Here is a 15922-nt window from a genome sequence, read left to right as displayed (position 1 = left end):
AATTTTTTATTCCTTGGTTAATTCCTAAGTATTTTATTATTTCTGATGCTACTGCAAATTGAGGTGTTTTCTTAATTTCCCTTTCTGATTGTTTATTGTTACAGTAAAGAAATGCAACTGATTTTTGTGTGTTGATTTTGTATCCTGCCATTTTGTTGAATTGGTTTATTAGTTCTACCAGATTTTTTTATGTTAGGGTTATCTACGTACATAATAATTTTGGCTTCTAACAGATATGATTTTACCTCTCCCTTTCCATTAGGATGCCTTTTATTTCACTTTCTTACCAAATTAGTCCGGCTAGATCTGTGCTGAAACAAAGTGATGAAAGTGGGTATCTTTATCTTGTTCCTGATCTTACAGGAAAAGCTTTCAGACATTCACCACCGAGTATGATATTCCCTGTGGGTTTTCATATATATCCTTTATTACGCTGAGGTAGTTCCCTTCTGTCTCTACCTTGTTGAATGTTTTTGTCACAAAAGGGTGTTGAATCTTGTCAAATGTTTTTCTGCATTATGCATTAATTGTGATAGCATGTGGTTTTTCTCTACATTTTGTTCCTGTGGTATATTACACTGATTAATTTTCATATGTTGAGCCATCCTTGCATTTCAGTAATAAATCCCACTTGGTTATGGTGTATGTAATCTTTTTCACATACTGTTGATTTTGGATTTTCTAGTATTTTATTGAGGATTTTTGCATCAGTGTTCCTGAAGAATATTGGTCTACAGTTTTCTTTTTGTTTCTTTGTTTGGCTTTGGTATTACAGTAATTATGTTGGCCTCATAAAATAAGTTAGGAAGTGTTCCCTCATCTTCTGTTTTTTGGAAAAGTTTGAGAGGGAGTGGTACTGGTTCTTAAAATGTTTGCTAGAATTCACTAGTCAAGCCTACAGTTGCAGGGCTTTTCTTTGTCAGGAGGTTTTATATTACTGATTCAACCTACGAATTATTTTAGTTAGAATATTTTAATAAAATAAATATGATTTATTGCATATTTTATGAAGCAGGAGTCATGAATAACATGCGAGCAAAACATAGTCCTTGCTCACACAATGTTCACAGAAAATTGTGCCTACGCTTAGAAAAGTCCAGTTTTATTCATTTTGTTTTCTTTGTTATGTCTGAATTTTCTAATATTGTTATCAGGAGAAAAAAAGTTTATGGAGGATACTCTGAAAATATTTATGAAATACTTAAAATTTTTTTCAATACTCAGTAATCTAGTAATTCTACTTACAACAGTCATAAAAAATAACAAACATAAATAATTTTTAAAAGGATTTCCTCCCCATCATTATTTATAAGAACTCAATAAAATACTGGCAAACCTAATCCAGCAGCACATCAAAAAGCTTATCCACCATGATCAAGTGGGCTTCATCCCTGGGATGCAAGGCTGGTTCAACATACGCAAATCAATAAACGTAATCCAGCATATAAACAGAACCAAAGATAAAAACCACATGATTATCTCAATAGATGCAGAAAAAGGCCTTCGACAAAATTCAACAACCTTCATGCTAAAAACTCTCAATAAATTAGGAATTAGGTATTGATGGGACGTATCTAAAAATAATAAGATCTATTTATAACAAACCCACAGCAAATATCATACTGAATGGGCAAAAACTGGAAGCATTCCCTTTGAAAACTGGCACAAGGCAGGGATGCCCTCTCTCACCACTCCTATTCAACATAGTGTTGGAAGTTCTGGCCAAGGCAATCAGGTAGGAGAAAGAAATAAAGGATATTCAATTAGGAAAAGAGGAAGGCAAATTGTCCCTGTTTGCAGATGACATGATTGTATATTTAGAAAACCCCATCATCTCAGCCCAAAATCTCCTTAAGCGGATAAGCAACTTCAGCAAAGTCTCAGAATATAAAATCAATGTGCAAAAATCACAAGCATTCTTATACACCAATAACAGACAAACAGAGAGCCAAATCATGAGTGAACTCCCATTCACAATTGCTTCAAAGAGAATAAAATACCTAGGAATCCAACTTACAAGGAATGTGAAGGACCTCTTCAAGGAGAACTACAAACCACTGCTCAACGAAATAGAAGAGGAAACAAACAAATGGAAGAATATTCCATGCTCACGGATAGAAAGAATCAATATCGTGAAAATGGCCGTACTGCCCAAGGTAATTTATAGATTCAATGCCATCCCTATCAAGCTACCAATGACTTTCTTCACAGAATTGGGAAAAACTACTTTAAAGTTCATATGGAACCTATAAAGGGCCTGCATTGCCAAGACAATCCTAAGCCAAAAGAACAAAGCTGGAGGTATCACACTACCTGACTTCAAACTATACTACAAGACTACAGTAACCAAAACAGCATGGTACTGGTACCAAAACAGAGATATAGACCAATGGAACAGAACAGAGCCCTCAGAAATAATACCACACATCTACAACTATCTGATCTTTGACAAACCTGACAAAAACAAGAAATGGGGAAAGGATTCCCATTTAATAAATGGTGCTGGGAAAACTGGCTGGCAATACGTAGAAAGCTGAAACTGGATCCCTTCCTTACCCCTTACACAACAATTAATCCAAGATGGATTAAAGACTTAAATGTTAGACCTAAAACCATAAAAACCCTAGAAAAAAACCTAGGCAGTACCACTCAGGACATAGGCATGGGCAAGGACTTCATGTCTAAAACACCAAAAGCAATGGCAACAAAAGCCAAAATCGACAAATGGGATCTAATTAAACTAATTAGATCTTCTGCACAGAGCTTCTGCACAGCAAAAGTAACTACCATCAGAGTGAACAGTCAACCTACAGAATGGGAGAAAATTTTTGCAACCTACTCATCTGACAAAGGACTAATATCCAGAATCTACAATGAACTCCAACAAATTTGCAAGAAAAAAAAAACAACCCCATCAAAAAGTGGGCAAAGAATATGAACAGACATTTCTCAAAAGAAGACATTTATACAGCCAACAGACACATGAAAAAATGCTCATCATCACTGGCCATCAGAGAAATGCAAATCAAAACCACAATGAGATACCATCTCACACCAGTTAGAATGGCGATCATTAAAAAGTCAGGAAACATCAAGTGCTGGAGAGGATGTGGAGAAATAGGAACACTTTTACACTGTTGGTGGGACTGTAAACTAGTTCAATCATTGTGGAAGACAGTGTGGCGATTCCTCAGGGATCTAGAACTAGAAATACCATTTGACCCAGCCATCTCATTACTGGGTATATACCCAAAAGATTATAAATCATGCTGCTATAAAGAGCATGCACACATATGTTTATTGCGGCACTATTCACAATAGCAAAGACTTGGAACCAACCCAAATGTCCATCAATGATAGACTGGATTAAGAAAATGTGGCACATATACACCATGGAATACTACGCAGCCATAAAAAAGGATGAGTTCATGTCCTTTGTAGGGACATGGATGAAGGTGGAAACCATCATTCTGAGCAAACTATTGCAAGGACAGAAAACCAAACACCGCATGTTCTCATTCATAGTTGGGAATTGAACAATGAGAACACTTGGACACAGGAAGGGGAACATCACACACTAGGGCCTGTCGTGGGATGGGGGGAGGGGTGAGGGATAACAGGAGATATACCTAATGTAAACAACAAGTTAATGGGTGCAGCACACCAACATGGCACATGTACACATATGTAACAAACCTGCACATTGTGCACATGTACCCTAGAACTGAAAGTATAATAATAAAAAATAAATAAATAAAATAAAATAAAAAAGAAAATGTTACCATTGAATACAAAGGAAAAACTTGATGAAACTGTGATGTACTTGTAAGAGATAAATATGCAGTCATTAATACCCAGGTTTTCAAAGGCTATTTAAAGAAAGAGAATATGTTCAAATTATATTTCCAAGTAAAGAAAACGGGTTATAAAAGCAGTATTAACAATAAGATCACAATTTTAATTTTAAATTACCTATATATAGTCAAATAAACAGACAAAATGATTGGAAAAATTTAATAGTATGATAATGGTAAGCTCTATCTAGTGATGGAATTAATATTTTTAATTTACTCAGTATAATGTTTCATATTTTATGTTTCCTACAATTTTACATTAAAAATATGTTTAACTTTTATTTTAAAGAAGTTTGACTTACATGAAGTCCACAACTTCACTTCATTCGTGATTATGTGTGAGACCGTTAAACGTAAAATAAACTTTGATTCATAAAGAGTAGAATTTGGCTGACTGAGCATTCTTTACAGAGAAAGAGAACAGTATCTTTTTACAATGTTTCTACAAAATGTGTAGGGTATTCACTTTCTGTGAAACACCTTGGGGAAATGGTGACAAGATTTGCAATCAAGTTAAAGACAAGGAAGACAATGATATATCATGTTGCAGCTGCAGGTATCCCCTATTGATGGAATTGCAGTAAAGTGGTCTTGTGAGACTTCTGGTAGCTGAATGTCTACCTGAGGCGCAAACACAATCATATAAAAAATATTACATGTGGTATCAAATGGCCACAGAAAATTTTCCCCCAGTTAGCAAAATATGCAAGTTTACTTTTTTCCCTGTGTTGGGTGGCTTTTTGCTATCATAGTAAAATGAACTTACTGTGGAACAAAATGGTATTTGCAAGAAAAGACAGCCTTACAAGGTCAGGAACTAAATTTATTTCCCTGGCCCATCAATTCACAGAGGCCTCAAGACTACCGAAAACTGAACAAAAGAGCTCATACATGTCCCCTTATTCAGTCACTTTCTAAATAAAATACGTAGCAACCTCAAAGTGTCTCACACATCATCCTAGCCCCATTCTCATATCCCTGGGTAAGGTCCCTGCCCCTTATTTCCACATATCGTGAATATCCCTATTGCTCTCCCCATTCTTTCTTTCTAATCTGGCCTACTATTGCCAAATAAAACATCCCTAAACACAGCTGTATCATAGCTTTGACCATAAATTCTTCATTATTGCTTTTAAAGACCCTTCATAATATGGCCTCGATGTACCTAACCTACTAGTTCTTTATTAATATTCCAAAACTGAAGTGAAACCCATTTCAGACTCCTGACCTACAGAACTGTAAGATAATAAATTTGTATTGTTTTATGCCACCAAGTTTGAGGTAATTTGCTATAGGGCAGTATACCATCATGTAATTTTCTCCATGAAGCATTTCTTATGCTTTCTAGCCAGGTGTTACATCATTGATTAATTACCTTGCTATCCCTGTACCAGTTATGTCTGAGCTTACAAATAGTCCTCAGTTGACTGTCAGCTTCCTGATGTCACAGAAGGTGGCTCACCAACCTTTCTGTCCCACCTCCCCCTACCAGTGTTCTACATTATCATAGTAACAGTGAATAGGGATCCAGGTCTCCATAACACTGTAAGTTAAAAAAAAGAAAGAAAGAAAGAAATTGCAGAAGCCAATTAGTAAATATAGAAAGAATAATGAAATTAGAACATCACCATTTGGCAAACATCATACTAATAACTAATTCATGTCATAAATATCAATGGATGTTAAAACCTAGTGGGTGAAAATTTGATGAGAAATTGAGTATTTACATATGCTCAAAGTAACTCCCGAGTAAATATGTATTAATTACAAAGGGAAAAAGAGAAATTTTACAGTGGAGGAGCTTGGCAAACACCACTTTAATCAAGTGACCAAAATGACCACAAACAGGAAAGGGACAGACGGAATTTGCATACCTCCTGATACAGTGCAATAAGAACTCAGCATTGCCTCTGGGACACCCCTCCATAGATGCATAACCCACATCTAATCACGAGGAAACATCAGACAAATCCAAAGTGAGGGGCATGCTATAGAACTGGTCTGTAATCTTCAAAAATACCAAGGTCAGAAAAGTCAAGGAAAGACTGAAGAACTGTTACACATCGAAGGATGCAAAGGAGACATGACTAATAAATGCAACATGTAATCATGGATTAAATCTGTAGGTTTTTCTGTTTGCTTGTTTTATTTTATAAAGTATACTGCTGGGTGACTGGCAAAACTTTCATTTTGGCAACTTAATCTCATATGATTTATCAGGGAGGCATTCTATCTGCGATTCTTGCAACTCTTCTGAATCATTAAAATCATTTCAAATTTTAAATAAAGTAAAAATATTCACAAGGTCAATCACTATTAGCCAGAGCCTAATGTGTCCTAAATCACTTCTCACCTCCTGTTTCCCTCCCTTATCCACACCTCCACACCCTGCAGCCCAGCATGTCATTCATAATGTTCATAATTCCTAAGTATGGTGGTAACTTCATGCCATCTTGCTTTAGTGCATACTGTTCCTTCTACCTCATATTCTCTTCCACTCTATTTCTCAGCTACAATTTTACACACCCTTCAAAGACCAATTCAAACGTGACTTCCAATATGAAGCTGTCCAAATAAGAAGTTAGAATTAACGTCTCCCTCCCTGTGCTCCCACAGCTCCACTGAAAGTTTCCCTTCCTTCTCAGAAGCCATGTATAGGACTTCAAGTTGTGTTGTGAAGAGGAAAGGGCAACGGAGTTCTTGATGTCAACTCACAGGGCCTGCTACAAAATCAGCACACATGTGGAAGGCCTGGGCCAAGGGACCTGACTCTCTGGATATTAGATCTTCACCTATGAAACTGAAATAATTGACAACAACTTCACAAAGTTGCCATCAAAATAGGTAAGTATTTGAAGTTAACTGACATATTGGGCATTAAGAAAAATGAGAATGAAAAACAGAGGGAACGACAAGCAGAAAGGTTTTGTTATTTAACATATTCATCCACAGGATGTTATTTGTCTTTAAGACAGACTCAAGTGTGTCATAAAAGGGTTTCTTCTTATGATATTGCAAGGGGATTCACCCTTCACAGAGGCCTTCATTGAAATCCAGGCAACTTCCCATTTGCTAGATGATATTTAAAATGAAAATTTAATAGATCAGCCATTTAATTAAGGTATGAGCAAGATAGTGGAGTGTAACAAAAATATATTCAAGGGAACTGTGAGTAAAATTTGGTGAAGATGATTAAAGCCCAGCAGTAAACAAAATTTCTTAAAGCTTGTGATGAGTAATGATCATGATGTCCTCTAGGATTGTGTGAAAACATGAGTGCACCGAAGATGTTAGGCCTCTACTAACTGGGTAAGAGGGAAATACTTGGAGCCAGAGTTAGTAGAAGGGGCCCTGAGACAGGAAAATAGAATGCTGTGTACTCAGGTGGTTCACAGGTAGGAGTTTAAACATCAGATTTAGAAAGGAAAACCAATGAATATGATCTTCAGATATTCTCTTTCCTAAGACAAGGCTAGAGCTAGGGCTGCTTGATTGTGTGTGTGTGTGTGTGTGTGTGTGTGTATGGAGACAGACAGAGAGTGTGTTTAATTATAGTAAAACATAACAAGATCAAATACTGTTCATTTCAATGATTTGTTTCCAACTGTTGTCAGAAAAAAGTGTTTGCTATATTTGCTATAGCATGTGTGTGTGTGTGTGCATGTGTGTGTAATCGCACTTCTGAGAGCAATTAAAGTGCTTGAAAGTAGAACAGCATGTGCCGATCTGTAGAGCTGCCCCTGGTGTATACTCTAAGTTTCACAGATTCCAGATAGAAGAGCTTCTTCAGACAGAGAGAGAGAGAGGTCAGTTTTTAAAACATGTAAATGATAAAATATAAAGATGCTTTTCACGGATATAAATTTAATCCCAAATTCCAGGTGTTAGCTACTGTCTTCAGTATCTTTCTAGAGAAGGCTTAAACATATGCCAGAACCTTTTCTTCCTTCAGGAGAAGCGAGCTGCTGGAATTTTAGTTGAAGTTATAAAATGACAAAAAGATATTAGATAGAAAACTCTCATAACAAAGTCTTAACATTTGAAGAACAAAGTTGCAGAACTTTGTTGAAGCTTTAGTTGAAATTATAAAATGTAACTTCAACTAACATTATAAAATAAAGTTATAAAATTCAAATCTACAATAATGATACCAATGTCGTACTGATATAAGAATAGGCATAGGCATAGAGACCAATGGAATAGAACTGAGGGTCCAGACATGAACCTAAACACCCACAGTAAATTTATTTTCAACAATGATGCAAAGACCATTCGGCAAATGGTGTTGGAAAACTGGATAACCAGAAGCAAAAGAATTGTTTAACCTCTTCCTCATTTCATACCCAAAAATCAAATAAAAACAGATCTATCGGCCAGGTGTGGTGGCTCACATCTGTAATCTCAGCACTTTGGGAGGGTATGGTCGGAGAATCTCTTGATAGATAGTGCTAAATCCTCATAACTCCAAATTTGGCAATAAGTTCTCAGATTTAATACCAAAACCACAAGCAACCATAGAAAAATAAACAAATTGGATATCATCAAAATTAAAACCTATTGTAGATCAACAGACATTACTAAGAATGTGAAAATACAACCTGTAGAATGGGAGAAAACATTTGCAAATCATTTATCTGATGTGGGTTTAAAATTCAGAATATATAAAGATATACAGTAGTAATAAATTAATAATATATAGATAATATAATAAAGACTGATAAATGGACTTAATATTTAAATAATAATTAAAAGACAACCCAGTTGAAAAATGGGCAAAGGCCCCAAATAGACATTTCTCCCAGAAAATATACAAATGACCAACAAGCACATGAAAAGACGTTCAACATGATTGGTTAATAAGAAAATGCAAATCAGAACCACAATGAGATACCACTTCATAACCACCAGAATGGTTTTAATAAAGAAAACAGAAAATAACCAGGTTTGCCAAGATGTAGAGAAACAGGAACCTTTTTATAATACATTGCTGGTGGGAATATAAAATGGTGTAGGTACTTTGAAAAACAACTTGCCAGTGCCTCAAAATGTTAAACATAGAATTAACCATATGACCAAGCAATTCTACTCCTAGGTATGTGCTGTTCTAGAACTAGAAATACCATTTGACCCAGAGATTCCATTACTGGCTATATACCCAAAGGATTGCAAATCATGCTACTGTAAAGACACATGCACATGTATGTTTATTATGGCACTATTCATAATAGCAAAGACTTGGAACCAGCCCAAATGACCATCAGTCATAGACTGGATTAAGAAAATGTGGCACATATACACCATGAAATACTATGCAGCCATAAAAAAAAAGATGAAATCGTCATTTTTTAGGGACATGGATGAAGCTGGAAACCATCGTTCTGAGCAAACTATTGCAAGGACAGAAAGCCAAACACCGCATTTTCTCATTCATAGGTGGGAACTGAACAATGAGAACACTTGGACACAGGGTGGGAACATCACACACCAGGGCCTGTTGTGGGGTGGGAGCATGGGGGAGGGATAGCATTAGGAGAAAAACCTAATGTAAATGACGAGTTAATGGGTGCAGCAAATCAACATGGCACATGTATACGTACGTAACAAACCTGCACATTGTGCACATGTACCCTAGAACTTAAAGTATAATAAATAAATAAATACAAATTTTAAAAAAGAAATAAAGACATATGTCCACAGAGAAAATTGTACATGAATGCTTACAGTGGCATTTCTAATAACAGCCAAAAGGTACAACTAAACCAAATGTTCATCCACAGATCGATGGGTAAACAAACTGTGGTATGTACATACAATAGAATGTTATTCAGCCATAAAAAGGAACGAAGTACTCAGATATGCTACAACTTGGATGAACCTTGAAAACACAATGTCAAGTGAAAGAAGCTAGATACAAAAGGTCACATATTGTATGATTCCTTCATGTAATATATCAAGAATAGGCAACGTCATAGAGGCAGAAAGCTGATTAAAGATGCCAAGGAAATAGGGGTATCGACGGGTATAGGGAATGTCTACTTAATAATCACAGAAACTTTTACAGGGAATAAAAAGTTTTGAAATTAGAGAGAGCTGGTGGTTCCATAACATTGTGAATACATTAAATACCACCAAATTGCACACTTTAAAATGGCTAACTGTATGCTGTGTGAATTTTACATCAATCAAAAAAGAATAAAATAGTAGCAAATTTAATAAAGTAAGTACTAGACTTGTAAACTGAAAACTACAAATTATAATTGAAAGAAAATTTTAAAAGGCCTTTATAAATGGAAAGAAGTCCTGTGTTCATGGGATGAGAAACTTAATATTGTGAAGATGACAATACTCCACCAATTGATCTACAGATTCAGTGCACCACTATCAAAACCCCAGCTGGCTTTTTTGCAGAAGTTCACAAGTTAATTCTAAAATTCAGATAGAAATGCAAGGGACTGAGAAGAGCAAAAACAATTGTGAAAAAGAACGGTGCTGGAGGACTCATACGTTCCAATTTGGAAATTTACTACAAAGCTACAGTAATCAAAGCATGATACTGGTATAAATTGAACATACGAACCAACAAAAAAGAACTGAGAGACCTGAAATAAACTCACACTCTATGAGCAATGGATTTTCAATAAGGGTGACAATAGGGAAATAATAATCTTTTGTAACAAATCTTTATGACCTTAGATTAGACAATGCTTTTGCAGACAGAACTAGCATGTTAATGATGGCATAATCCTGGACGTCTAATTCCAAATGTGCTGTGCAGAATTTTTCTAGGCTCACACAACGCCAAGAGACTTACACACTGAGCCTGTTCATGAAGTGTAGTGAGAATAAGCTGGAAGCAGAGGAGAAGCTATTTCACTAGATGAAAATGGGAAGAAGCATTCCATGTCTCTAGGCACACCAACTCAAACCACATACTCTGAGATCTGACAAGCATTTCATCTCATCTTAAGGAACATCATTCTAAAGTTAGTTTTAACCACTTTTACAGAAAAATAAAACAAATGACTCTAAATCTCTCTATATATCAAAACCAAAATTTAAGGTGTTAAATATTTCATAAAACCTTTCTAGACCAAACAGGCATTTTTGAATAATTTGTGATTTTGATTTGGCTTCTTTATTGTTTTTAATTCTTGAAATTATCTTCACTAAATTCAAGAATTTGATGAGAAATCCTAATATTTTTCTATATTTAAGGCAAAAACATTAAAAAACAGCAAAAGTATGAATCATTTGAATCAAAACAACATTTGTTCCATTCTAGAATGGCACATCCCTTACTCTACATTTCTTTCTGTACATTTTTTATTGAAAGAAAATATCTGTCTGCTTGAACACTTGTGTTAAAAATACTAAGATTATACAGCCTGTATTTCTAATTCATTTTAAATTAAAAAACAAAGGGATTTGACAGAGCAAATCTCTAAACATTTCATAACATTTCTGTAATGAAAAAAATAACTAACTAGATAGAGTCCTTATTTAAATGTTTAGCTAAGACGTTAATTTGGTTTGGGGAAGGAAGTCTGGCAAGTTTGGAGACCCATTGTTAAGTTAGTTCTTACTGCTTTAGATTTCTGTACTTCTACATTGAACTCTAAAGTTAATCATATTTAATAATCATATCATTCAATTAATGAATTAAGTTATTAGATAAATTATGTAAGTAGAAATAGCTAGTTTTAAGTATCAGTATTCAACAATGGTACTCATTTAGTTGGATAAAAATTTTTAGCAACTTTATTTCAATGGCTGCCTAGTACATCATTTTTTTTTTTTTTTTTTTTTTTTTAGACGGAGTCTCACCCTGTCACCCAGGCTGGAGTGCAGAGACACAATCTCGGCTCACTGCAACCTCCGCCTCCCAGGTTCAAGCGATTCTCCTGCCTCAGCCTCCTGAGTAGCTGGGATTACAGGTGCCCACCACCACACCCAGCTAATTTTTGTATTTTTAGTAGAGATGGGGTTTCACCATATTGGCCAGGCTGGTCTTGAATTCCTGACCTCAGGTGATCCGCCCACCTTGGCCTCCCAAAGTGCTGGGATTACAGGGATGAGTCACCACACCCAGCACCTAATACATCTTTATAAACACAGTTCATCTTCATTATGGGTAAGGAAATGCAGGTTTCAGCCACTTGGTGGTCAACAGAATCTCACACAGTGTTTTTATCATATTAAATAGATATGTATTAAAATCTGGTCTTCATAAACAAAACAAAAATGAGGATTGCCACTCACACAGAGATGACTTCAAAGAAAGCCCAGGCAGTCCACTCACCTTGGGGTGCTATCAGAGTTCTTCCATTCTCCTGACACCAACCAACTGGCTGGACATAAGGGCTATTAACATCACACCTGCAAAAACAGAACTCTATTTTACATTCCCTTTTACTTAATGCCAGAGAAAGAATTCAAGAGTAACAATCATTCTGGATATCAAGAGATATGACAGAAAACAGTACTTCATTAGAAGGAATTTTCAGTACTGTATTAGTAGGCTGTTAACAAACTTCTCTTTCTCATAAGCTTCTTGAAATTTAAAAGTATAAAATTGGCCAGGCGCGGTGGCTCATGCCTGTAATCCCAGCACTTCGGGAGGCCGAGGCGGGCGGATCATGAGGTCAGGAGATGGAGACCATCCTGGCTAACACGGTGAAATCCCGTCTCCACTAAAAATACAAAAAATTAGCCAGGCTAATTTTTTACTACAGGTGGCGGGCACCTGTAGTCCCAGCTACTCGGGAGGCTGAGGCAGGAGAATGGCATGAACCCAGGAGGTGGAGCTTACAGTGAGCCAAGATCGAGCCACTGCACTCCAGCCTGGGTAACAGAGCGAGACTCCATCTCAAAAAAAAGGTATAAAATTAACAGGGGATTGCCAAGGGCCTGAACAGCCAGTGATGTTCCCAAAAAAGTGAGTGAGCATTCTAATAAACTTCTGCCACTTCTTGCTGGCAGCAAGAGAAAATATTAATAAGACAGCCCAATCAGACTCCAGATGACATCTTTCCTCCCTGTCCTTTTCAAAGAACCCAGAATATTCTGCCTAAGACACATATACAACAATACCTCTCTGCTTTGTCTCTGAGTTCAAAGGAGAAGACAGGGCCCATCAGGCACATAAAGAACCACTGCCTCAGGCAGGGACGTGGTGATTACTCAGGACATATGTGGAGAAATGCTATAAAAATTATTTTTGCCATGACCTCTTGCATATTTCAGGTTTTTAATCCAAAAAAAAAAAAAAAACCTTTCGACTCATGTCATGTTATTTTAATGGCATGGTAGCATACATTTTCTCTGCTCCCCATAGGCTTTCGAATAATTCACTCCCATTGTCCCAGAATCTTTCCTTTTAAAAATGTGACAAGATACATTTAACATTTTTTAGACAAAAAAAAAAAAATGCTAGAAGTTTTTAGCTTCCTCTTCACAGAAATGCTTTCCTCACAAATTAGACAAAATACAGCAAAGCGTCCTAAACAGGTTATATTATTTCAGATGAGGCTTCACTGGGTAACCTCTACAGATGGAGAAGTTTCTAGGGCTCTTTAATTCAGTAATTCACATGGAAGAGAAGGTAATGAACAGTCAACCACCAAATTCCTGATGCTCATCTCTATTAGAACAGCAAAAACAGCAACAGTGCTAGAATGAAAACAAATTCTTAACATCAAACATATGAATACACAAAAATAAAACACGCATTCATATCTCACCAGTAGTCGTAACTATCATCCCAATTGTCAAAATGCACTAGTAAGCGATCTTCAACAATATCTGCTATGGTCGCCACACACACCAAGGAAGGGTTCTTCCTGTCCACGGCCTCCAGCTTCATTCCAACCTGAAATTCTTTAGGCATTGGCCCATTCTAACGCAGCACCAGCAGGGGAAGAAGCACAAAAAGAAACAGGACACCAAATAGGACTGGGCCACTGTCAAAACTTCTATGTTTAGCATCAGCAAAGTCTACAGGTGTCAGCACTTAGCCTCTGGACAAAGCCAGCAAATGCCTGTAAAAATATCCGGCAACTGTCACATAGTTTATATTCATAACAAAGGCCCAGGAAACTAGCTTTCCTTTGTGCTTTTGTCTTTTGTTGTGCAGGGAGGTTTTCTTTCCCTTATCATCTTCATATTTCCCTCTTTTTTCTTAGAATAATTTGTATTAATTTTAAAATATGATGTTTACTGAACACAATAGTATCAAATAAACTTCTCTGCTTCCCATAGGCTTTTGAAGTCTCCAAATGCCACTATTTGAAAAAGTGGTGAAGATATGCTCTAATTAGCACCAAAGTATCCTGTTAATTTGATTACTCAATCTGAAAATAAGCGGCTTTTTCAATATTTAAGAAATACATGCTTAAATAAAATTATAACTTAAAATGTGAATTTATATATATAATTTATATATATTTAACATATAATTTAAATTTATAATTTTAAAATGTGAGTGCTTTTTTACTATCTGTGCTTTTCTTAGTATAAAAATACTATGAACTATGATTTACAATAACATAACAATTACAAACCCACCCTTCATATATCTATAATTAGCCAATCCTGGGATTTAGGGAGTACATACAGTATCCGGGAACTAAAAGAGGGTGTTTTTCTCTACTTCTCTTTTATCAAACCCTGATTTTTATTCTCCTTCAGCACATTCTATTTTTACAGCAATTTCACGTTTTAATAACTCCTTTTCTTGATACAAATATAGGAAACATATTTAACGACTGTATAACACTGCTTTCAAGATCACAGAAGTGATGTCTGGAGAAATTCAGTGAGTGGCCTGCACAGTGACACCGCCTGCCAGTGGTAGAGCCGACTTCTGGGGTTGCGACTTATTCTCCTCCACTGAAGGTTCACTAGATTTCTGGGGACACAGATGGCATAAGAAGTGTGATCTACCCAGATCCTCAGAACACTCCTTCAATTGGTACAAAATGTTACTCTCATTTTCATTACACTTAAATATATCTAGGCCGGGTACATTCAAAGCCTACTTAGAGTATCTGCTGGTTTCAAAACACCAAAACCAAGATTAAAGGATTAACTCCCTGTAAGGGAAAACATTTTTAAAAGACACTTTTAATTTTAGTAGGCTTTAAACATAAAGTTTTTAACTTTTCCCAACTTTTTCTCATCTAATTGAAGTATTTAATTATACTTTTAAAGGAAGAAAACCAAGATATGCCCATAAGAAACTGATGAATTAGGTGAGAAAAGTGATAGGAAGTTAAGAGTTTCCATAACTTCTTAAAGGATTAAAATAAAACAAAATATATAGTGAATTTTAAGAAATTTAAGCTTGGGGGAAATTTGATTTATGCTGGGAAAGAAAATACTTACAGGACTTCTGTTTCTGAATAATTTCTTTGGAGCATTTTGCAATTTGCAGGCCTTCAAGTAATCCATCCAAACAAATTTATCTTTTCTATAACCTAAAAAAAGCACAGATTACTCAAAATACCCAAAAGATGTAATCACATGCATATTAAATATATTAGGTTGGTGCAAAAGTAATTGCGGTTTTTGCCATTACTTTTAATGGGAAAAAAACCGCAATTACTTTTGCACCAACCTCATATGATTATTATTAGTGTCCTGCCATAAATTCAACGTCCTTAGCACCCACAAAAGATTTAAACTAAAATCTCCGACTTGTTTCACCTTTTTAAAATGTATTATGTTCAAAACTGTTGATAGTGCTTCCCCATCACGCGCATCATTCCCGGTACAATTTCACATGCTCTGATACGGAGTCAGTACTCTGGTGGCTTGATGGGAGTCTCATCGCCCATTAAGGCTTTCCTGAATGGGCAAAGGGATGAGACCAGAGTTCCCGTACCTGTCCCCACTCCTGAGGAAGCGACGTCACAGAGACCATCAGAGGTCCTGAGGGTGCAGCCATCCAGGATGCCAGGCACAGAAACGCCTTCTCAATCCAATGCCCACTCGGCAGCTCCAGCTTTATGCGCCACATCTTTACTAGTCTCCCATTAAAAACTGCTGCAACCTCCCATTCGCATGCCCTA

The 15922-nt window shown here is 36.2% G+C and overlaps 1 protein-coding gene across 4 annotated transcripts in view; it reads right to left on the bottom strand.

Annotated features, from left to right (window-relative positions):
• The window catches only part of L3MBTL4 (L3MBTL histone methyl-lysine binding protein 4), a 461605-nt gene that overhangs the window by 271524 nt on the left and 174159 nt on the right, over positions 1-15922 (bottom strand). For all 4 annotated transcript variants that reach the window (XR_008515838.2, XM_024235921.3, XM_054537672.2 and 1 more), the window contains 3 exons: positions 15237-15328; positions 13595-13749; positions 12154-12230 (listed from right to left, as the gene is read on the bottom strand). Coding sequence is in view for 3 of the 4 variants with exons in the window: in XM_024235921.3 (XP_024091689.2) it covers positions 12154-12230; positions 13595-13749; positions 15237-15328 (324 nt within the window). In the remaining variant the exon portion in view is untranslated. The remainder of the gene's footprint in view (positions 1-12153; positions 12231-13594; positions 13750-15236; positions 15329-15922) is intronic.

This window comes from Pongo abelii, chromosome 17 (assembly GCF_028885655.2).
Source record: "Pongo abelii isolate AG06213 chromosome 17, NHGRI_mPonAbe1-v2.0_pri, whole genome shotgun sequence".
Taxonomy (NCBI): Eukaryota; Metazoa; Chordata; class Mammalia; order Primates; family Hominidae; genus Pongo; species Pongo abelii.
The sequence above is the reverse complement of the archived record's forward strand: the minus strand, read 5'-3'. Positions and strand labels throughout refer to the sequence as shown.